Source organism: Aquarana catesbeiana, linkage group LG02 (assembly GCF_042186555.1).
Source record: "Aquarana catesbeiana isolate 2022-GZ linkage group LG02, ASM4218655v1, whole genome shotgun sequence".
Taxonomy (NCBI): Eukaryota; Metazoa; Chordata; class Amphibia; order Anura; family Ranidae; genus Aquarana; species Aquarana catesbeiana.
In genome coordinates, this window is record NC_133325.1 from 443,792,921 (window position 1) to 443,817,524 (window position 24,604).

Consider the following 24,604-nt stretch of genomic DNA (forward strand, 5'->3'; position numbering starts at 1 on the left):
AATCTCAGTTTGGTTTGTAGTTTAAAGGTGACAACAGTTCCAAACAACTGATCTCTTTTAAAATCCCTTGTATCCTAGACCCAAGACTGTTCATTGGTTCTCAACTTGTGCTCAAGTGAAGCCAAATTAAAATGGTTCTAAATGCTAAGCTTTTTATTGCTTTTTTTTTTGCATTAGGGTACAAAAATCCCAGTACTTTTATACCCCCCCGCCATCCCCAAAAATGTATTTGCTGTCCTTGTCACAGCCACTGGGTCCAGGGCAGAATCCATCTGCATCACTCCATGAACTGTCTGGATCCTCAGCAGACACTGAGGGCAGCAGAGTGATAGGCTCCTGCTGCCATCAGTCAGACTGTGGGGAGGAGGGTGTAGAACCGTGGTTTACTTTTTGTGCTGTGTGTTTTATGGATGCACACAGCTCTGCTCGGAGAGGGAGAAAGCACAGATGAGAGGGAGAGCTGGGAACACACTGCTCAAGATCACCTGTGAGGATCTGATGAGCTGCTGAAGAGATCCGGGTGCCTGTTTAGACCACAGCCAGGGAAATCCAATGGAAAGGAAGAAGAATGGCGGCACATCCGGAAGTAAAATCAAGAGAATTTATTGAAAGTCCATAAAATCAAGCGAACATGACAAACATCAATCTAAAAAAGGTGCTCAGTGGACACACGTTTCACACAGACGTGCTTACTCATCACTCTGATTAGCCACGGCTTGCTAAAAAGGCACCTGCAAATGTGGAGCCAGGAACATTGGACCTTTTAGCTACAGGAGGAAAGAGACCTTTCAGAAGAGGACTACGCTTATTCAGTAACTATGAACCTCCTCTTCTAAAATAAGAAATAAAAAACAGAGGGTTTGATATCACTATTAAGTCCTACTCCTGTTAGTTCAACTTCTAAACACGAGAGCTTAAAATAGTACTAAAGGCATAAATACTCACCTATGCTCCAGTGGTCCAATGCCCGTGAGATTCCTCGCTGGTGCCTGCATCTTCTCACTGGCATCTTCTGGGTTTCGGTCTTCGGATGTCTTGATTGACTGGCGCAGGATGATGTCGCTCCTGTGCATATGCAGGAGCGCAGTAATCCTGGCACACTTTCACAACTCTGTGTATACTCTAGAAGAGGGTATTGTGAACAAGCCGGTAAGTGTATTTTATTGCATATTAATGACTTCTGCAATAAGTGTTCGCAATTTTTAACTTTTTGCCTTTTTAGTTCCGCTTTAAAGTGGAACTATATTCACTTCATTTCCAGTGATGCAGTCCCTCACCGATGACTGACATCTTCTCCGGAGTTCATTCTTCTCGACAGATACCGAAATTATAGACTGAGCTGCAGGTGTGCAGTTCAGTGTATAGTGCAGGCAGGGAGGTAAGAAATTTTAATGCAGACGAGACATATCTCCCCAGTATTAAAAATCCTGCCTGTTCACACATTTTTATTTTTAATTTAAGGTTCCACTTTAAGTGGGCTATAGCAGTGCTGAAGCTTGTAGGGCTTTTTCTTACCGGATTTGGAATCTTGTAGCCATGGCCAAAAGTTTTAAGAATGACACAAATATTAATTTTCACAAAGTCTGCTGCCTCAGTTTTTATGATGGCAATTTGCATAAACACCAGAATGTTATGAAGAGTGATCAGATGAATTGCAGTTAATTGCAAAGTCCCTCTTTGCCCTGACCTTAATCCCATTTAAAAACATTACCACTGCCTTTGTGAAGAAGGCTTCAGGGCGCCCAAGAAAGTCCGGGAAGTGTCAGGACCGCAGCTATGGGATCGGGGCACCACCAGTACAGAACTTGCTCAGGAAAGGCAGCAGAAGGTGTGAGTGCATCTGCATGCACAGTGAGGCGAAGACTTTTGGAGAATGGCCTGGGGTCAAGAAGGGCAACAAAGAAGCCACTTTACTCCAGGAAAAATCAGGGACAGACTGATGTTCTGCAAAAGGTACAGGGATTGGACTTCTGAGGACTGAGGGAAAGTCATTTTCTCTTTCCGATTGTTTGGAGCGTCCAGAAAAAAACCTTGTCTGGAGAAGAAAAGGTGAGCGCTACCATCAGTCCTGTGTCATGCCAACAGTAAAGCATCCTAAGACCATTCATGTGTGGGGTTGCTTCTCAGCCAAGGGTGTGGGCTCACTCATAATTTTGCCTAAGAACACAGCCATAAAAAAAGAATAGTACAAAAACTTCCTCCAAGAGCAACTTCTCCCAACCATCTAAGAACAGTTTGGTGAGGAACAATACCTTTTACAGCGTGATTGAGCACCTTGCCATAAGGCAAAAGTGATAACTAAGTGGCTTGGGGAACAAAACATTGAAATTTTGGGTTCATGGCCAGGAAACTCCCCAGACTTTAATCCCATTGAGAACTTGTGGTCCCCCCCCCCCCACCACCACCACCACCACAAAGTCTGGCAAACTCTAAGCGTTGATTATGCAAGAATGGGCTTCCATCAGTCAGGATGTGGCCCAGAAGTTGATTGACAGCATGCCAGGGTTTATTGCAGAGGTCCCCAAAAAGAAGGGTCAACACTACAAATATTGACTCTTTGCATAGACTTTATGTAATTGTCAATAAAAGCCTTTGACACCTATGAAATGCTTGTAATTATACTTCAGTACATCACAGTAACAGCTGACAAAAATCTAAAAACACTGAGGTAGCAGACTTTGTGACAATGAATATTTGTGTCATTCTCAAAACTTTTGCCCATGGCTGTACAGAGGAACAGGGTACTTGTACTTCACTACCTGCCTTAGAAAGGTCTTAATCACTTTAAAGCAAAGTTCCACCCAAAAGTAAATGGGTTTCCTTAACACACAAGAATGAAGAAGTGTGAATGGGTTTTAATAATACTTTATTACTTCTGTATCTATAGGCATTTTAGAGAAATTCATTCTTCAAGTTTACAGCAAAGGGCACTGAAATCACTCCCCCCCCCCCCCCCCTACTTTCTATGGAAGCAGAATCTTGGTAGCTTGGTAGGATACTAGTGTAACAATCCATTGCTGTTTGTAAGCTGCTAAAACCGAAGGCCGCTTTTAGAGTCCTATGCTGGACATGCACAGATCAAATTTTGGCTAATTCCTGCTCGGCCAAAATTCTAGCCACAGGTGGCCCTATTGGCACCACTCAGCTCAATCTGAAAATTTAAAGGAGCCAGGTAAAAAGTTCTTGGCTTCACATTGCAGATTTCTGCATTTACACTGTTTGGGCTACATTACAATTAACCATAAAAATGAAGGGAAGCAAGCAAAAAAAAAAAAAAACTTGGGCAACTAAACTTTGGAAGTTGTGCTCATAACAGGTAGAGGGCACAGTAGTAGTCATCCATGTTTCCTGTGATCTGCCTGCAGCTGATGTTCCCTGGTTACTGAACTACCATCCCTTGATCTGTACTGTCTGTGTATGTTGATGGCCATCTTTGTAGGGACAGGGCTTCCTCTAGTGAGAGCCTCCACCAAGAAAGACAATGGGTGTTTACAGTAGTGATATCCTCAAATCTCATTCCAAATCCCTTGAGGCTAGCACCCAGAGGGAGCAGTGCCTAAGGGTTCTTTTACACAGGTGGTGTCCATGCAATCAGAATGACTCAGGTGTCAGATGACATCTGTGCCCATTCAGGTGTTCCTCCTTCACAAATTTCACAGCAATTTAGGAAACCGTGGTCAAAAGTCAATTGGTTTCAGTATAAATCACACAAGTAGGAAACCTAAGGGAAATACAAAGACACTGAATTTCAAAAGAGCCAACTTCCCTAAACTACGAACCTTGCTAGAAGGTATAAATTGGGATAAAATCTTAGGAACAAAGAACAAAAAGGAAATATGGGTTCGCTATAAGGGCATTAGCCAGTGCATCTCATTGGGTAATACATTTAAAAGCGCGAACAAATGTCCTGGATGGCTTAACTCCAATGTAAAAATGCATATAAAGCAAAAGAGAAGGCTTTCAAAAAATACAAGGTTGAGGGATCAGCATCAGCATTCAGACTTTATAAAGAATGCTACAAGAAATGTAAGGGTGCAGTTAAGGTGACTAAGATAGCACACGAAAGACACATAGCGGAGGAGCACAAAAAAAAATCCCAAGAAATTCTTTAGGTATGTAAACAGTAAAAAAGGCAGGACAGACCATATTGACTCAATAGAGAATGATGAAGGACATCTGGTTACAAAGGATGGGGAGATGGCAAAGGTATTGAATTTATTCTTCTCCCCAGCCTTCACGAGGGAATTGGGGGGCTTCAGTAACCAAAACTGCAGTGTTTATCCTCGTGACACATCACAGGAAACACCCTCATGGCTAACAGAGGACAGAATTAGAATTAGACTTGGGAAACTTAACATTAATAAATTACTGGGACCGGATCTTAGGTAATTGCCAGACCATTGTTCCTAATTTTTACTGACAGTCTACTGACTGGAATGGTACCAGCGGATTGGAATAAAGCCAATGTAGCACCAATATTTAAAAAGGGCCCAAAATAAATCCCTGGGAATTACAGACCAGTTAGCCTAACATCAATAGTATGGAAGCTCTTGTAGGGCATAAGGGACTATATATAAGATTTTAGTAATGGAAACGGTATTAGCAGTAATCGTCATGGATTCATGAAGAATCGTTCTTGCCAAACCAATCTATTAAGCTTCTGAGGAGGTGAGTTGCCATCTGGAAGTATGTAGATAAATCAGTGCAGCGCTAAATTAATAACTAAAAACAATTATTGAATCAGAATACAATAAATGAAAAGTTCATAGGTTCGTGTGTTGAAACTCTTATGTAGATAGAGAGGCACACAGACGTCAATGGTGATAAAGGGTGCTTCATGCAAAAGTTTGGGGTGCTCCTTGATCCGTGCTCACACCATATGTTTAGCCAAACTGCTCACCTTGTTTATTAGACCCCTGAGCTAACAGGAAGGTCATAAGAGCTTTCACCACCCCTGGTGGTAATGGTAAACTTGTGGATGGAAGCTGGGCACCTCTCGAACTCCTGCAGATAAGCCTTTTGATTCTCCCGTAGCAACATATAATATAAAGAAACAATCTAGTGCTCTCTGTATGATTTGTATAAAGGTATCATTTAATATAAGATGGGTACTCACATAAAAAGCACTTAGACCAAGTGCTAGGGTATAAAGCATAAAAGGACTGATGACAGCAAAGCTGATAAGGTGGCCGTAGTGACATTAAGATGAACTCTCGCACGCGTATCGTCCATAGGACTTCCTCAGCGATAGTAGAGTCTCACAATGCCACTATAGTTTAAATAGAAAGCCCCTTATCACACTCACCTGTGTAATTACAAACCGAGCGGTAAGCGTCCAATCAGGACGCTCCACTCTCTAATACGAAGGATATCTAAAAAGGTTACCATGGTAATCTATAAGGCGCGTCATGCGGCGCAGAGCATGCATGGTAATCCGACTGGGTAATTAAACTAGTGAGCGGTGAGCATCCTATCGGAGCGCACCGCTCAGACATGGGAGGAGTTTAGTAGGTTGTAACTCCTAGTGGTCATTTCGCCATAATGACACGACAACGTGTCGGCGTGACGGCGGATCACATGATCAACCACCTCAAAGGGTACCTCCCACCTAAGGGAAGTATAAACAAAACTAAGGCATGTTTGCCTGTTGCCATGGTGATCCGGCGTGACGTCCGCAAAGCGGCACATCGCACGCCGGTCATCATCATAATATCCCACCTTCCCAGGGCGGAGTACGCATATAGCCTAAGGCATGTGTGGTTGTCACAGCAACCTAAGAGGAGGGGGCTGGGCACACACCACATCGATACTGCAAACCAAATGCCATTCAATTCTATATAATTTAAACATAAGATATTAAAAAAGGAGTCACCCAGGGAACCAGCCTGGACAAGGACTCCCTAAGACTAAGAAGTTATTATTAATGCCCACATGATCTGTGGTCACCCATGCTGTCCCAAAAACAGGCATCAAAAATTGCACATAATACTTCAAAGATGGAATCTAATAACAAGAAAAATATATTGCTAAAAATAATATGAATTAATTGTTAAAAAATCTTAATTAGTCACCACGGCCACCTTTTACAATCTCCCAAAAATACCAGACACCAGTTAAATAAAGCACTTAACAACTAAAAAAAAAAAAATTAAAAAAATTAAAAAAAATCAAAAAATATATATATAAAAAAAAAAAAAAAAACTAACGATCAGAAATAAAACAATTCAAATCAAACTCGACATTGAGCCCCGTAGGTACTCCCACATGTGTTTCATATATCCAAAAAGACTCGCGGCGGCTCAATTGTCTTATGAAATTGCCGCCCCTCCAATGGGGTGTTACTTTTTCCACTCCCAGAACTTTAGTTTAACAGGGCTGCGTTTGTGGAAAAATTTAAAATGTTTGGAGACATTGTGAGAATCTAGGCCCTTCTTGATATTGGTGATATGTTCACCAATACGAATATGAAGGGACCTCGATGTTCTGCCTACATATTGTAGGCCACATTCGCATTCCATGATATAGACAACTCCTGATGTTGAGCAAGTAATGAAATCCCTAATTTGATAGACCTTTTTTGTAGCTGTAGCTACAAACTCTTTGCGTTTTTTAATGTTGCCCTTGGTTTGTTTACATGGTGGGCATCGCCCACATGCATAGAAACCTGTCATAATGTTCGAAATCCTATTTACACAAGAGAGAGGTGGATCAATTACCCCCGGAGCCAATTTATCTCTTAAGGACGGAGCCCTCTTATAGACAAACTGGGGTATTCCGGGAGTACAGGGCCCAAAGTTTTATCCTGTCTGAGAATGGGCCAATATTTTCGGACTATTTTTTCAAATTTTTTATATTGCACATTGTAGTCCAAAATCATTCTAATATTGCCCACACCCTCACATTTGGCCCTCGGGCCATTGGATACTAATGACTTTCTCTCTAAATTTCGAACAGTCTCAATATGTTTATCAATATCGGTTTTGTTATAACCCTTTTGGATAAAACGGGCAGACAGAACCTCAGATTGTTCAAGGTAATGATGCTCATGCGTACAGTTCCGCCTGATCCGTACAAATTGCCCCTTGGGAATATTACACAACCATTGGAGATGGTGACAACTCCAAGGGGTATGTACGCATTGCGGTCCGTAGGCTTAAAATGATTTTTTAACTCCAACTGATTATCTTTCAAGAAAATGTCTAGATCCAAAAAGGTAACATGAGCTTTATCTATATTCCAGGAGAGAACAATATTTCTATTGTTCTCATCAAGTTTTCGCATAAAGACATCCAAGTTCGATCTATTACCATCCCACACCATAATGATGTCGTCAATATAACGCTGGTAACATTTAAGCTCAGGGGGTGTGTTCTTATAGATAAACTCTTCCTCCCAGTGTGCCATAAATAAATTGGCAACACTGGGAGCGAAGCGGGCACCCATCGCAACTCCCTGGTTTGCAGAAAAAAGCGTTTATTGTACCAAAAATAATTTTTTGATAAGCAAAACTTAAGACAATCTAAGATATAATTTTTTTGTGTTCTGGTCAGATCAGATGTTCTGAAGGCCCATCGGACTGATGCTAACGCATCTTCATGACTGATAATCGTATAGAGGGAACTCACGTCCGCTGTTATTAGCAAACAAGAAGAAGAAAAGGAAAGGGCTTCTAGAATTTGGATGATGTGTTTGGTATCCTTAATGAAGGAACGGGTTCCCGTAACCAAAGGTTGTAAGAAAGAGTCAATGTATTGACCCAGTCTAGAAGAGACTGAGTCTATACCATTGACTATGGGGCGGCCAGGTGGATTGGTACTATTTTTATGTAATTTGGGTAAACAATATATGATGGTTGCTACGGGAGAATCAAAAGGCTTATCTGCAGGAGTTCGAGAGGTGCCCAGCTTCCATCCACAAGTTTACCATTACCACCAGGGGTGGTGAAAGCTCTTATGACCTTCCTGTTAGCTCAGGGGTCTAATAAACAAGGTGAGCAGTTTGGCTAAACATATGGTGTGAGCACGGATCAAGGAGCACCCCAAACTTTTGCATGAAGCACCCTTTATCACCATTGACGTCTGTGTGCCTCTCTATCTACATAAGAGTTTCAACACACGAACCTATGAACTTTCATTTATTGTATTCTGATTCAATAATTGTTTTTAGTTATTAATTTAGCGCTGCACTGATTTATCTACATAGTTCTGAAGGGTTTATATATTTGCCTTTAGTGTTCAGCTGCTGTGAGTAGTCATTAGGTTTTGCGCTGACTGTTTGTTTGGTTTTTTTGGTCATCTGGAAGGCTCGTAGATGTGGTGTATCTGGATTTTGCAAAAGCATTTGACAGAGTTCCCCATAAACATTTACTTTACAAAAAAAGGTCCGTTGGCATGGACCATAGGGTGAGTACATGGTTTGAAAACTGGCTACAAGGGCGAGTTCAGCGGGTGGTGATAAATGGGGAATACTCGTAATGGTCAGGGGTGGGTAGTAGGGCCCTACAGGGTTCTGTGCTGGGACCAGTCCTATTTAGTTTGTCTATAAATGACCTGGAGTATAGGGTAAACAGTTCAATCTCTATTTGTGGACGATACTAAGCTAAGCAGGGCAATAACTTCTCCGCAGGATGTGTTAACCTTGCAAGAAGATCTGAACAAATTAATGAGGTGGGCAACTACATGGCAAATGAGGTTTAACCACTTCAGTACAGGGCATTTATACACCCTTCCTGCCCAGACCAATTTTCAGCTTTCAGCGCTTTCACACTTTGAATAACAATTACTCAGTCATGCTACATTGTATCCAAACAAATTTTTTATCATTTTTTTTTTTTCTCCCAAACTGAGCTCTCTTTTGGTGGTATTTAATCACTGCTGGGTTTTTTTTATTTTTTGCAATATAAGCAAAAAAAGAGAAACTAAAAGTGTTTTTTTTTTTTTCAAAATTTCTATCTTAAAATTTTGCAAAGAAGTAATTTTTTCTTCATAAATTTGGGTCAAAATTTATACTGCTACAGATCTTTAGTAAAAAATAACCAAAATTAGTGTATATTTGGTCTCTGTGAAAGTTAGTCTACAAGCTATGGTGCAAATCATTGAAAATTGATCACGCTTGATGGCCTATCATTTCTTGAGACCCTAACAAGCCAGGAAATTACAAATACCCCAAATGACCGCTTTTTGGAAAGTAGATATTCCAAGGTATTTAGTAAGAGTAAGTATTTAGTAACATTCTTTGCAGCTATTACCTTTTTGTACCACCACCCCCTCCCTTTAGAATGTAAGCTCTACGAGCAGGGCCCTCCTGTACCTTTTGTATTGAACTGTACTGTAATTGTGTTGTCACCCTTATACATTGTAAAGCGCTGCGTAAACTGTTGGCGCTATATAAATCTCGTATAATAATAATAATAAGAGGCGTGGTGAGTTTTTTTGAAGTTGTAATTTTTTCCCACAATTCTTGGGAAAATTAGGAATTTATAAAAAAAATTGTCATAATAGTTCTCTCACACAGCACATGCATACTTACAATGACACCCCAAAATACATTCTGTTACTGCTCCTGAGTATAGCGATACCACATGTGTAAGACTTTTACACAGCCTGACCACATACAGAGGCCCAACATGCAAGTAGCACCTCCAGGCATTCTAGTAGCAGAAATTACACATCTCATTTGATGACAACCTATCACACTTTTGATGGAGCACCAGGACAATGGAAATGCCCACGAAATGACCCCATTTTGGAAAGCTAACACCCCAACGTATAATCTATGAGGCATAGTGAGTCGTTTGTTCATTTTTTCCCAGAAGTTTTTGGAAAATGTGGGCAAAAAATGAAAAGGCAATTTTTATACACAAAGTTGTCCATTTATAAGATGTTTCCAACACACAGCATGTACATAGCAAAAATGACACCCCAAAATACATTCTGCTACTCCTCCTAAGTATGGCAATACCACATGTGTGAGACTTTTACATAGCCTGGCCACATACAGAGGCCCAACACTCAAGTAGCACCTCCAGGCGTTCTAGGAGCATAAATTACACACACAGATTCCTGCCAACCTATCACATTGTTGAAGGCCCTTCATATTTCTAACCCATAGCATGTACTGTACATACCAATTACAAACCAAAATACATTCTTCCGAGTAAAGATAAGATTACCTGCGGTTTTAGCAGTGCAGTGGTCCACAGAGGAGAGCATCGGTCCAGGTAGCAGGCAGGGATGTCGTCAGCAGCGAAAGGATCATCCATGCAGCAGGCAGGAATACTGTCCATAGTACAGGCAGCAGGCAGAGATATGGTGAGTGCAGCCAAAGTATTGGTCCAGGCAACAGGCACATGGTCCATGAAAAGTCCTGGGTCAGTGCAGGTAGTTATTGTCAGCACAGTCAAAGTATTGGTCCAGGCAGCAGACAGGACCATCAAGTTTAGGGCCTTGGTCAGGGAAGAATGGGGACAGAGGTAGAGGCTTCTCCCACCAAATCTCTGAAGCCTCCGGACAACCAGACCCTGTTTTGGGAATTGCAATACAAGAGAAAACCAAAAACTGGTTTTCTAAACTCAGAACGCTATTCTGGAGCCCCTTACATATGTGAGACCCCTGTGTAGGTGGGTGAAAGATCAGTCCAAGGGGCAGGCAAAAACATGGTCAACAAGCTGAGGTCAGTGTAGGTAAAAGGCAGAAATAGACGGTAGGCAGAGGCATAGGCGATAGTCCAGGGTCAGTTCACGTGAAAGGCAGAAACATGGCGGATAAACAATGCAGACGGCAGGCAGAGGCATAGTCGATTGTCCAGGGTCAGTTCACATGAAAGGCAGAAACATGGTGGATAAACAATGCAGACAGAGGCATAGTTTGATAAACAGGCCAGGGTCAGTTGAGTTGAGGCACCAGGGAAATAATCAGCACAGAAATTGAAACCGGGGAAATGGCAGTCTATTAGAAATTTGGACTAATAGTTTATGAACGTGTGATAGCGCTGGAAGCATTCTCCGATGCATAGGCCAGATTGGGAGGGACAATGGAAACTGGTGTCTTTCCTAACTCCTCTTTTGCTGCACACCCGATATCTTTTTTGGCGTCTTCCGGTTGCTGATGGTGGAATATTTTCAGGAAAATGGCGCTCATTTAGTCTGCTGACACAATCCGCGGGAATGCTTTCTAGGGGGGAGCCTTGCTGATAGATCAGAGCAGTGACAATATTTTCTATAAATTTGATAAAGGGGTTGGGCATTTCTGTTGATTTTTGATAAGTGACATATGCATTATAAATGGCCAAATGGAAAAGGTATATTGCGACTTTTTTTATACCAGAAGAGGGACTTTTGTGTTGAAAGATAGGGCTGCAGCCTTTGATCGTTTAAACCCCCCCCCCATGAACTTATTGTATTCATTGATACAGCAAGGCTTTTGAATGGGACCACGTCTTCTGTGAAGTTCCACCGAGCTGTCATCGTGGATGGTGGACATGATGTAAACATCTTTCTTATCCCTCCGCTTCACGGCCAACACTTCCTCGTTCCTCAGGCTTGCTGATTCACACACCCCCCCCCCCTTTGTAGCCTTGTGGTGACTAGACTCTGTGGGAGGCCTTTCCTGTTTTTTCTTGCTGTACCGCAGGCCAAAGTTTTCTTCGTGTATAGGTGGAGAAAAAGGGTCAAATTGGTGTAGTAATTGTCCATGTAACTGTGAAACCCCTTTTGGAGGAGTGAGAATGCCAACTCCCAGACAATTTTCCCGCTTATTCCCATGTATGTTGGAGACTCGGGGGGGGGGGGGGCTGGAGCTGAGAGTCTTTTGCCTTCGTACACACGAAAGGTATTCACATATCCGGAGGAGCTTTCACAGAGTTTGTTGAGCTTCAATCCGTACCTCGCCCTCTTACTAGGGATATACTGCTTGATTCCCAGCCGGCCTGTGAAATAGACCAGGGATTTGTCCACAGAGATGTTCTGGTCAGCGATGTAAAGTTCGGCAAACCTCTTATTAAAAAAATCAATTAGGGGGCGAATTTTATACAATTTATCAAAGTCCGAATGATTGTGGGGGGGGGGGGGGGGGGCGCATGCGAGTTAACACTGTAATGCAGAAATGCAGGAACCGAATGATCATGTCATAACGGGACCTGGACATCACAGCTGAAAAAATTGCCATGTGGTGGATGGGGTTGGTAGACAAATATGCATGCAGGTTTTTTTTTTGTTTTTTTTTGTAAGCCCCATATTTAGCGTAAGGCCTAAAAACAAGGGCGGGCATAGCATGAGTTGGGGTTGTTTTCTATGTACTGACGGGCAAAAAGATTTGTTTGGCAAACAATGCTTTGAAGTAACTCATCATGGAAAAATAAATTTAAAAATAAAATCAATTTCAGAGAAACCTTCGGTGTTGGCCTACACACCTGGCTGTGCTGTGAAAGGGGGATTGTGGCTGACCCTGTGCTAGAAGGCCGCCACAATAGGTTTGCCAAGGCATCTTGAAGATGGGTTTGGGCCCTACTTCTTTGGCGTGGAATTCCAGCGCTTTTACTGGGCCTTTCCTCCTGGGGTCTAGCAGCGCTTGTACTGGGCCTCTCCTCCTGGGGTCTAGCGCCGTTGGCATTTGCTAATTGGCCATTGGGGTCTCTGGCGCTGCTGGTAACCGCCTGGTGTTCAGACCGTCGTCTTTTTGGATTGACTACTTCCTTCTCCAATTTGGATGAACTGCCTTCGGGGGGCTTGTATTGCGAACCAGAATTGGAACTAGAATCAGAACTGTACTGGGGTGATGAGAGCTCCCCACTGCTCTCATCAGTCAGGCTTAGTATTTGGTATGCCTCTTCTGGAGTGTATACTCTTCTGGACATGGTGGCTGTGTGACAGGGCTGCACGACAGGGACTAATGGGCTGTACATCAGCTAGAAATTGACTGCACGTCAGGCACGGCTGGGCTTATGGGACAGGTACTCAGACGGGGCGGCAGGTACTCAGGTACTCTTGATGGGGGTGACGGGTACTCCTGATGGGGGTGACAGGTACTCAGGTACTCTTGATGGGGGTGATGGGTACTCTTGATGGGGGTGACAGGTATTCTTTATTCGAGGGGGGCAATATGGGCACAGTAATAATGAACAGTAACACTGCAACTCACTGTTCCGATTTTCTCCTCGCACTGGATCGGTGTGTGAGGAGGAGAACCCAGCAACAGCTGTTACACTCGGGTTTGTTTACAATTGTGACCGGTTGTGATTCGACACCGCCGGTCAAGCGGTAAAGTGCCAATTTAATTGGCTCTTTATCCTGATCGGGGCTGGGCTTTGTCCAAGGGACGAGCCTCGTACCTGATCCCAGGGGGCGCGCATGAGCTGTGTGCACGCTGAACCTCTTCAAACTGACCGGCTGTTATTGGACACAGCTGGTCACATGCTAAAGAGCCAATTTTATAAATTGGCTCTTTACCCTGATCAGGGATGGGCTGTGTCCGAGGGACACGCCTCGTCCCCGATCGCCACGCTGCAGGCCCCTGGGCGGCGAGAAGCACACGCCGTCATATGACGTCCACCTGAAGGGAGGGTTCCTGCCGCTGTCATATTACTATGGCGCGGTATGGAACTGGTTAATGTAGAAAAATGTAAAATAATGGATTTGGGTGGCAAACGTATGAATGCAGTAGATGATGGGCTCAGCAATGGCATGGAATGCCAAGCTGCTGCTAACAAAGCAAACAGAATATTGGTATGCATTAAAAAAGGGATTTACTCCAGGGATAAAGCGATAATTCTCCCACTCTACCGGACTCTGGTCCGGCTGCACCTGGAGTATGCTGTCCAGTTCTCGGCACCAGTCCTCAGGAAGGATGTACTGAAAATGGAGCCAGTACAAAGAAGGGCAACAAAACTAATAAAGGAACTGGAGGATATTGGTTATGACGAAGGGTTGCGAGCACTGAACTTATTCTCTCTGGAGAAGAGACGCTTGAGAGGGGATATGATTTTAATTTACAAATGCCATACTGGTGACCCCACAATAGGGATAAAACTTTTTGCGAAGGGGAGTTTGAGACATGTGGCCACTCATTAAAATTAGAAAAAAAGAGGTTTAACCTTAAACTGCGTAGAGGGCTCTTTACTGTAAGAGTGGCAAGGATGTGGAATTCCTTTCCACAGGCGGTGGTCTCAGCAGGGGGCATCGGTAGTTTCAAAAAACTATTAGATAAGCACCTGAACGACCACAACATACAGGGATATACAATGTAATACTGACATATAATCACACACACATAGGTTGGACTTAATGTGTCTTTTTTCAACCTCACCTACTATGTAACTATGTAGCTTAATGTACCCATGTTAGACCTATGGGCAGGCAGATGTAATGAAATGTGCATCTGTTTACATCCTATTACCTTCAATAAGCCACGCTTAGGTCCAAAAATGGAAAAGAATGGGACCTAGACAGACTCAGAGGTAATAAAATATAAATTGACATAATGCTATTAGATCAACACATAGTACATCCACCTGCCTATAGACCAACACTGAGCTTCCATTCAGATCCGCCTGGGTAGTAATTTAGTGAGGTAGCTGCCCCTTTAAGAATATATAATTATATACACACTGAAGCAAAAAGTAAAGGTGTTGACACTATGAATCCTGTGGTGAATACAACATCAAAATCAATAGTTATAAATCATGAAATCGCAAACCCGTATGAAAAGTCCAAATGTGACAATCCCAACACCATAAAAATGAATGGATTCTTCTGATTAGACAGTTCTTCAAAGACTTCACCACGATTCTTCAAAGGTGGATGGCAACTCGCCAGAGGTGTTTGACCACTTTTTAAGGTAGGTCAAAATGCTCTTTGTAAGATAAATCAAGCAAGATCCTGAATGAGACGTCTCTCCACTGTGGGACTTCCTCTGTCAACAACCGAGGTTATGGAAAGGTTTTCCACCAAAGAAAGAGAGCTCTTATGGTGTAGTATGTTTTATTGGAATTCGGTTTAAAAGGTAACAAAATTTTGCAGACACGTGTGACTATGCCAGGCCCGGCACCAAGGTGTCTACAGCATGTGCGAATTGATATATCAGACTCTTAACGGCGTGCGATTCACGCCTCGTTCTGGATATGGTAGTAATAAGGAAGTCGCATATGGGACCCAGAAATGATAAATTCCTGCTCTGACGTACGTTACGCCATACTGGCGTCATCAGGAAGTCATTGTAACACAAGTGTGAAAGGACTCCTACTGCATATAACACTGCAGATATACAGCTATGAGGCTGTAGGCACGAGTGTCTGGGCACCCTCACATACGAAGAAAAATTTCCCTAATAAAATGGCAAATCTTCACTTTAGTCAGGTCTACTTTTATGTAGGTTAAAGTATGTAAACATTAAAACTATATTTTTCAGTATGTTTGTCGTCATGCCTATGTGTACAATTTTCATAAGCAAATTTGTAAGCGATTTTTCTATTGCAAGGTTTCTTATCTGGAGACCCTACCAGTAAGAGCACTTCCTGTTGTAGCCATACAATGCTATGCCACTACAAATAGCAGTTTTGTTAGCCTGCCATGTTGGCTCCTTCAGTTATTTGGCCTGCCAGTTTGATAGACTTGATTGCAGCCCAACAGCAGGCTGATAACTCTGCTTGTTTATTAATTTTGAGGCAGTGGTTTAGCATAGTCTACCCGCAACAGGAAGTGCTGCTACTGGCAGGATCTACAGGTAAGAAATTTTGCAATAGATTCACAAATGTCTTTGCTTAAAAAAAATGTATATAGTGAAGCTTAATACCAAACATGCTTTAATCAGTCAACTCAATGGATCACATTTATGAAGACCGAATCATGAAAATCCAAACTGTTGCTCACAGCAACCAAATTTTTACCTGTTTTTTTTTTTTTTGTAGTCCAGTTAGAGTAAAAGTAATTTTGTTAATGGTGATTAATAAGCTAACTTTATTCATTTCCCTTCAGTTTAAAAAAACAAAAAGGCCAGTTGACAATCCTACAGGAAGTAAGCCTGATTTATGTAATGGGTAATAGAATGTTTAATAAATATGGTATAAAAATACAGACTTACTTGCATCATTAGGGTGGAGACAGGAAAATGTTCGGTAGTGTGGCCCATCTTCATAGGAAATGACCACTTATCCTTACCATCCTAATCCTCTGATGTGCAGGAATATACAACAGACTTTTTCTGTTATCTAAACAAAGATGAATGATATTTCGTATGCTTTGTGGGTAAAAGATTTTATGTACTTGTAACTGCCAGGGGGAAGCAAAGGAGTATGCTATTGTCACTTGAGGGACACTGTTGAATCCCCTGGGCCTGCTGACATCAGATGGCCAGCGTTAAGGCTGAAAAGTTTTCAGTCTTCATGCTTGTATTTTTATTTGCATACACAACAGTATCATTCTCATATTGGTCTAGAGCCCTTTATCTTGAAAAAAATAAAATAAAAATGTTGCAACAGTTATTTCAAAAACAATTCGTAACAACTTGGCACATCACACTCTGCAGACTTGGGCCACTTTCACACTGAGGCATTTTACAGGCTAAAAACAGCACCTGAAAAGTGCCTGTTATCTGCCTCTTCTGCAACCCCAGTGTGAAAGCCAGAGTGCTTTCACACTGGGGCAGTACACTTGCAGGACAGGAAAAAAGGTGCTGCAAGCAGAATCTTTGGGGCGGTGTGGGAGCGCTGTATTTAGCAACGGCGCTTTGCGGGAGCTTTTAACCCTTTTAAAAAAAATTTTTTTTTTTTTAACCCTTTTTCACCTGCTAGCGGCCGAAAAGCACCGCTAAAACGATGGTAAAGCGCCGCTAAAATTAGGGGCGCTTTACCACTGACCCGGCCATTCACTCTGGCATACTGAAGCACACACCCGTGTGAGAGAGCTGTGTTGGCCCACATGGGATTCACAGGTGTTAGGTGCAAACAGTTCCATTAATATCAATATGGATACAGCCACTGCTCACAATTTGACATCCATGTGGGTGAAGGTGCATGTCCCCGAGCTCACACTGCATTTGGGAACACATATCACACCCACAGGGATGTCAAATTATTATTCTACAGGATTTATATAGCGCCAACAGTTTGTGCAGCGCTTTACAACATGAGGACAGACAGTACAGTTATAATACAGGAGGAATCAGAGGCCTCTGCTCATTGGAGCTTACAATCTAGAAATTGGGAAGAGTGGCTGTGTCCCAGTTGACATTAATGAGACTGTCTGCATGCAGATGCACAGAACACCTTTTGTATCCCGTGCAGGCAAACATGGCCCTCACACAGTTGTATGCTTAAGTATGCCTGTGTAAACGAGGCCTTATAGTTCTTAAACCATTTTATAACCTATGTCATATGTAATCACTGCTGTAATTAACCTGTCACTTTAACCCATTGTCTGCCAAGGTACGTTTATAAACAACCTGGTATTCAAGGGGTTAAAACAAGCTCATGGCTCACTTCTGGTTTCAGAGCTGTCTGGTTAATGTAGCCAGGAAAGATGGTAATTGTGCAATATCTGTGCCTAATTAGCTCTAGTGGAGGGCAGTGGAAGACATTGGTGTTCTTTTAGACCCCTCATGTCTCTGTAAGGTGGATTGGTCACCTGCCCATGCATGGTATCACATAGGGGGGCTTATTCATCCCCTGGTGATTGCAATAAAGTAAAATGTGAAAATGAACTAAAAAAATGTAAAACAATAAAAACATAAAAGATAAGTATTGGTATTTTTTATTTATTTTTTTAAGATTCACACTGACCTAGGTGGATGCAGCATCGATCCGGTGTCTCTACACTGACAACTGAGCGATCGAACACCGCCGATCGCTCTGTTCTCACAGCTCCATGAGTAGAGAGCTGCTGGCTATCAGTCAGCTCTCTGCTCTGCCCCTGTGGAGAGGACGGGAGAGGCCCGGCTGAGCCGTGTGTCGGTCTAGGGATTTGGGCGAATCCCGACTCTATGGTCATGATGATGTCTGAGCCTGGACCGACTCTATGACGTCAGCACAGAGCAGACTTCAGTCCACTCTGTGCTGAAAACGGGTCATAGGAGTGCAAAACAAACTGCAATCTTGTAATCCACAGAAGTACAGCCAAACGAGCCTTTAAAAGCACTCCTTGTCATCCTGCTCATATATACGAATGCAAACGCACATGTGGGGTACACTTGTGTATGTAAACGGCAATTGTGCCACACATGTGAAGTATCACCGCAAAGCATAAGAGTACGAGCAATAAATATAGGGTCATAATTCATAGTTAAAGTGGTTGTAAACCCTTACATCTACCTAGTGAAGTGACTAGCCTTAGGTGATACACAGAGATGAAACAAATCCTTTATACATAAGTTGTACCTGTTTATCTATAGCCATCCAAAGTGCATCATTTACACAGGATCTCTCCGCTTTAAAAAAAATCAGGGTGTGGGGAGCTCTGAGAGCTGATTGGAGGGAAGAGACACACACCCCTCTTTACACAGCACACAGGAACAGAGCTGAGGCTGTCAATCGACTGGAGATCCCTCCCCCTCACAATTTTTCTCTTGGCGTCAGGAAAACTTGACAGAAGTGACTTATACCTACAGCAGAGGAATGGGGCATTGGACATAAATGACACTTGGTACTCTTAATTGAGACAAGTACACGCTTCAGGGGGATATGTTTTGTTCATATTTGATATCTGAGGTTTACAATCACTTTAACTCTAAATTGATAACCTGTAAAAACTTTCAAAGCATTGCTTATGGACAGTTTTGGCTGCCATAATTTTTGTCCATTTCACAGGTGCACGCAATTTTAAGGCCTCATGCACACTGGACGTTTTTACAGCTGCTGGTTTTGGCTTCAGGCATTTTTTTCTGCAGCCAATAAACTCCCCAGCATGTTAATCCTATGTGTCCATGCACACATAGGCTGTTATCACTGTTTTTTGTCGGGGGCTTTTTCCGGCTGGAAAAAACGCCCAGAGCTAGTGGGTTTTGAGAGGAGTTTTTCAGCTGTAAAAATGCTCTAACCGATAAAAGCTGAAAAACGCAGCTGTTCAGCATTTATCAACATTTTTGAGCTAATAGCTTTTGTAAGAGTGTGGCTTTGCTAACAAAAAGCTAAAAAAACCACTGAAAAACATTACTGCAAAAACGCTGCAAAACTAATTTTACAGCTACAGCTTTCTACAGCTGACGCTACTGGGGTTTTTATAATGTCCATTGTGCATAAGGCCTAAGGCTTGACATGTTTGGTATGGTATCTATTCATTTGTCTCAGCCCCATCCTTCTTTTTTTTTTTAAATTTAATTTAATTTATTTTTTTTTATGCCACAAAAATGGGTATTATATTGTGTTTGTATGTACCAAAATTCTTAGTATTTTTTTCTGAAAATATGTTTAATAAACAATTGCACAAATATCATGTGACATGGACAGCCTTACTTTGTACACAGACAGAAATATGCAACCTCTGCCTGTTCTATCTAATCGTCCAATAATGTAATTCGTACAAAGATGTTATATATATTATATTTATTTATTATATCTAAGCTTTTTACATCCATCAGCAATTCATTTGGGACTTGGTAGACTTCAGTGCACCAGGCTTGTGGCAGCTGCTTCACTGAGATCTTGAAAGTTCATATTTTCGGGTTTGGAACAGTCTTTTAGTCTGTTTGTCTTTTTTCCATATCCCTATACATACAAATACTGGTTTAATATACTCTGTGGAGTTTTTTTAAAAACAGTTTTATTGAAAGCTGCAATCTTTCAGTCCTTCAGCAGTCTTTATAATGCATCAGGAAGGAGGAATCAAACGGAGTGTAAAATGTTATCCCAATTGTCTTTGCTGATAGGGCGATATGTGCAAACATTGGCCAATACATTTTCAGTCGACTGGGTTTTACACAAACCCTGAAATATAATATTATGTGTGTGTATACGCTAACTGTTTTTTAACTCACTGTTTGCCCAGCAGTGCTTAAGTATAGTGAAACTGTGGGGGGTGGGGGGGGGTATATACTAGCTACCTTCTAGTTCACCCCCAACATGCATTTAGAAAACTTATTGTTCTGACTCCTCCAACTTTTTATTCCAGTTGACCCCGACCCTGCCCTCTAAAACCAGTTTGTTTACTGGGAGATGGACATCTCTCCTGTTGCCTCAGATTTCATGAATCAGCCCCACTATATTAAACCATGGTTGGCATTTTGAAGGATTTTTTTTTTTTTTTTTTTAATTCTGTTGATTTCCGTTTTCATTGTGCTGGTTATGTAAACTAATATTTATGTTAATGCTAATAATGCTGCATTCATTGTTTTTACAGTGTCAAAATGACAACAGAGAAAAGTTTAGTGGCTGAGGCAGAAAGCCCTCCTAAGGACCAAAAACCGGAAGGAAAGGAACAGGAGGAGGCTGGGCCTTGCAAAACAAATTCCGAGGACGCAAATACTGAGGAGAAGCAGGACACTGAGCAATCACAGGGTTCACCTTCTACTGCATCTCCAAGCACCCGCAAAAGCAAGGAGAGAAATTCTGAAGGAAAGGGCCTATCTCGACTCTTCTCATCTTTTCTGAAGAAGCAAAAGTCTCAGGTGACTGAAGAAGGGAAGGACAGTAAGCAGCCAGAGGAGAAGGCCGACGGAGACCAGAAGGACGTGGATGAAGGTTTAGGGGAGCAGCTGGAAGATGAGGTTTTTCTGAAGGCCCCTATTGCAGCTCCAGAACCAGAACTTAGAACTGATCCATCTTTGGATCTCCATTCCCTAAGCAGTGCAGAAACCCAGGTGAGGAGAAATAGTGAAGCTTTTTGAAAGAAGCATATTCAATAAATGCTAACTTAAAGCGTTTGTTACCCCCCAACACTTCATATTCCTGATATGTGACTGCTGCACCATGTACTTTTATGAGAAAATATCCTGTTCTCTTGTATTTCTTCCTTTATGTGAACAAAAAAGGAGGGACGGTACTACTGGGTAATACCCAAACATGACGGACTTTAAAGGCCAGGAAACAATGGAGAAGGAGAACAGTATAAACAAATAATTTTATTGAAAAATATACACTATAAACATTAACATCAGAAAGGGGTAAAAGAATCATAGCACATATACATCTGTGTTTCTAGTACAGTGAGCCCTTGTGCGTCTACGCGTTTCGCCGTTAGGCTTCTTCAGGACACGACCAAGGTTCAAAGACGAGACAGATAAGAGAACAAATTTCTCTATCTGAAATAGGATACAATGCCATTAAAATCACGATTAATACATAGACACATTTGTTTAAAACAGATGTTTTAAAACAAGGGCTCACTGCACTAGAAACAGATGCATATGTGCTACGATTCTTTTACCCCTTTCTGATAGTGTATATTTTTCAATAAAATTATTTGTTTATGCTGTTCTCCTTCTCCATTGTTTCCTGGTTTTTAAAGTCCGTTATGTTTGGGTATTACCCTAGTAGCACCCTCCCTCCTTTTTTGTTCCCTTAATATTTACGGACATGGCTATTTACTGCACCTTTTTCTTTCATTCTTTTATGTGAAATCTCTCGTGTTCCTGCCAGTTCCCTTGCTTTCCTATTAAAAGCTGACCACACTAAGCATGAGAGCACACTGTAGTCAGTTCTCCAGCTATGCTGGGAACTGGGTGTACTCTCCTCCAATGATCAGACTTGTCTTGACATGCCCCTGCTGCACAGCTATTCACTGGGAAGCTCAGTGTGCAGCTGCTTCTCCCCCCCCCCCCCCCCCCCCCCAGCTCTTATGAAGCTGAGAACAGAGGGAATATGATCACTTTATAAAACAGGGAAAAAAGGTATTTGTTATGTTAAATGGGTTTTTATAAAGCCCCAGCAGTTTATATACAATTGTACATACATATCTGAAGATGTTTGGGCAACATTTTAGTCATCTATCCGTGTCAGTGTGTTAGAACTGTCATACTAGATAACTAGCATGGTGAAGTCTAGAAGATTGAGCTGCAGTTTAGTTTCTTATTACAGTCTTCCATCTTTCTAGCTTTTCTCTTTTAATCACATGCCGACCAGCCACCGCAGAACGGCATGGCTGGGCTAAACAACCTTATGTAACGTCGCTTCGCCCTGTGGCCACCCGCTCGCTCCCCGTGCCAATGCGAGTGGCCACAGTTTCCGGTTCTCCATGTGCCCCGAGCAATCGCAGGAGCCCGGCGGTGTTCGAGACCGCTGGGCTCCTGCGATTGCTCAGGGCACATGGAGAACCGGAAACTGTGTGTGTGTGTGCACACACACACACAGTTTCCGGTTCTCTGAGGGGAGAACTGGCAGATCGTCTGTTCATACAGAGTATGAACACAGCGATCTGTTAGCTTCCCTGCACAGTCCCCATCCCTCTTCAGTTAGAACACAAACTAGGACACACATTAACCCCTTTACTGCCCTCTACTGTTAACCCCATCTCTGCCAGTGACCTTTTTACAGTAATCAATGCATTCTTAATCGCACTGATCGCCGTATTAATGCCAATGGTCCCAAAAATGTGTTAAAATTGTCCGACATGTCTGCTATAATGTTGCATTCGTGATAAAAATTGCTGATTGCCGCCGTTACTAGTAAAAAAAAAAAAGATTAATAAAAATGCCATTAAAACTATCCCCTATTTTGTAGACGCTATAACTTTTGCGCAAACCAATCAATAAACGCTTATTGCATTTTTTTTTTTTTTTTTTTTACCAAAAATATGTAGAAGAATACATATCGGCCTAAACTGAAGAAAAAAAAAATTTTTTTTATACATTTTTTTGGGGATATTTAATATAGCAAAAAGTTTTTAAAAAATGCGTTTTTTTTTCAAAATTGTCGCTATTTTTTTCTTTATAGCACAAAAAATAAAAACCGCAGAGGTGATCAAATACCACCAAAAGAAAGCTCTATTTATGGGGAAAAAAAGGACATCAATTTTGTTTGGGTGCAATGCTGCACGACTGCGCAATTGTTAAAGCGACGCAGTGCCGAATCGGAAAAAGTGCTCTGGTCTTTGGCCAGCCAAATGGTCTGGGGCTGAGGCGGTTAACTTGGATGTCCCCCATCTGAAAACCTAGACATCAGCTATATTTTTACGGGGACTTTGGTGCTGTAACTAACAGTATTTTTAACCACTTCAAGACCGCCGCACGACTATATACGTCCAAACTTTGAACGGGGATATCGTTGTTATGGCAGCAGCTAGCTGCCATAACCCCGGTATCCCCATTTTCGTGCGGCGGCCGGCTTTCAGATAAAAGTGGTCCCTGCGGCGGATTCACCGCGAGATCACTTTTATCGGTGGCGGGAGAGGGGCTCCCGCCGCGATCCGGTGCCCTCCGCCGCTTACCGGAGCCGTCGGTAGCGGCGGAGGCGATTGCGTCCTATCCTGTGGTGTGTCTGGAGACAAGTGAGGCTAAGATGGAGCTCACTCATCTCCATGACACTGCTGGGCGGAAGCGACGTCAAAACGTCACTTCCGTCCACGCCTCTTAAAGGCACATTTTTTTCAAATGTAATTTTTCTAAATGACTTTTTTTTTTTTATTGCATTTTAGTGTAAATATGAGATCTGAGGTCTTTTTGACCCCAGATCTCATATTTAAGAGGTCCTGCCGTGCTTTTTTCTATTACAAGGGATGTTTAAATTTTTTTAAAAAACAGTGTAAAAATAAATAAAATATTGTAAAATAAATAATAAAAATAAAAAAAAAATTTTTTAAACCCCCCCCCCCCCCCCCCCCGTCCCGACAAGCTCGCTCGCAGAAGCGTACGCATACGCGAGTAGCGCCCGCATATGAAAACGGTGGTCAAACCACACATGTGAGGTATCGCCGCGACCGATAGAGCGAGAGCAATAATTCTAGCCCTAGACCTCCTCTGTACTGCAAAATATGCAACCTGTAGAATTTTTTAAACGTCGCCTATCGAGATTTTTGAGGGTAAAAGTTTGACGCCATTCCACGAGCGGGCGCAATTTTCAAACGTGACATGTTGGGTATCAATTTACTTGGCGTAACATTATATTTCACAATATAAAAAAAATTGGGCTAACTTTACTGTTGTCTTATTTTTTTATTCAAAAAAGTTAATTTTTTCCAAAAAAAGTGCGCTTTTTAGACCGCTGCGCAAATACGGTGCAAAAAAAAGTATTGCAATGACCGCCATTTTATTCTCTAGGGTGTTAGAAGAAAAACCATATATAATGTTTGGGGGTTCTATGTAATTTTCTAGCAGAAAAACCTGTTTTAAACATGTAAACACCTAAAATCCAAAACGAGGCTGGTCCTTAAGTGGTTAAATTCTGGCGTTCACCAGCTACATTTAGCTATATTTTTATGGTCATTTGGTTTCCCATTATCCAGCTCTTGTTTACTATTTAGATGTTGGTTTTTGTACTAGGCATGGTCTTCTTTTTTATCAATTTTTTAGCCTGCTCAAGAAGACAGAAAGGACGATCAAGATCAAGACGTGGATCTTGAGGAAAGGGAGGCAACTGCTAAAGGTAACAAGGAGCGAGAGTCTGACAAAGCTAATGCAGAAGTAAAGAGCCTGCAGAAAGTGGCCAAGAAATCACCCAACATGCGCTGCAAAGTTTCTCTCCTTGATGA

The 24,604-nt window shown here is 42.1% G+C and overlaps 1 protein-coding gene across 17 annotated transcripts in view; it reads left to right on the forward strand.

Annotated features, from left to right (window-relative positions):
• The window catches only part of EPB41 (erythrocyte membrane protein band 4.1), a 294,248-nt gene that overhangs the window by 58,342 nt on the left and 211,302 nt on the right, over nucleotides 1–24,604 (forward strand). For all 17 annotated transcript variants that reach the window (XM_073615541.1, XM_073615540.1, XM_073615552.1 and 14 more), the window contains exons 2-3: nucleotides 20,321–20,780; nucleotides 24,426–24,604. The exon at nucleotides 24,426–24,604 is cut by the window's right edge and continues 25 nt beyond it. In XM_073615541.1, coding sequence (XP_073471642.1) covers nucleotides 20,328–20,780; nucleotides 24,426–24,604 — 632 coding nt within the window. In that variant the 5' untranslated portion in view covers nucleotides 20,321–20,327. The remainder of the gene's footprint in view (nucleotides 1–20,320; nucleotides 20,781–24,425) is intronic.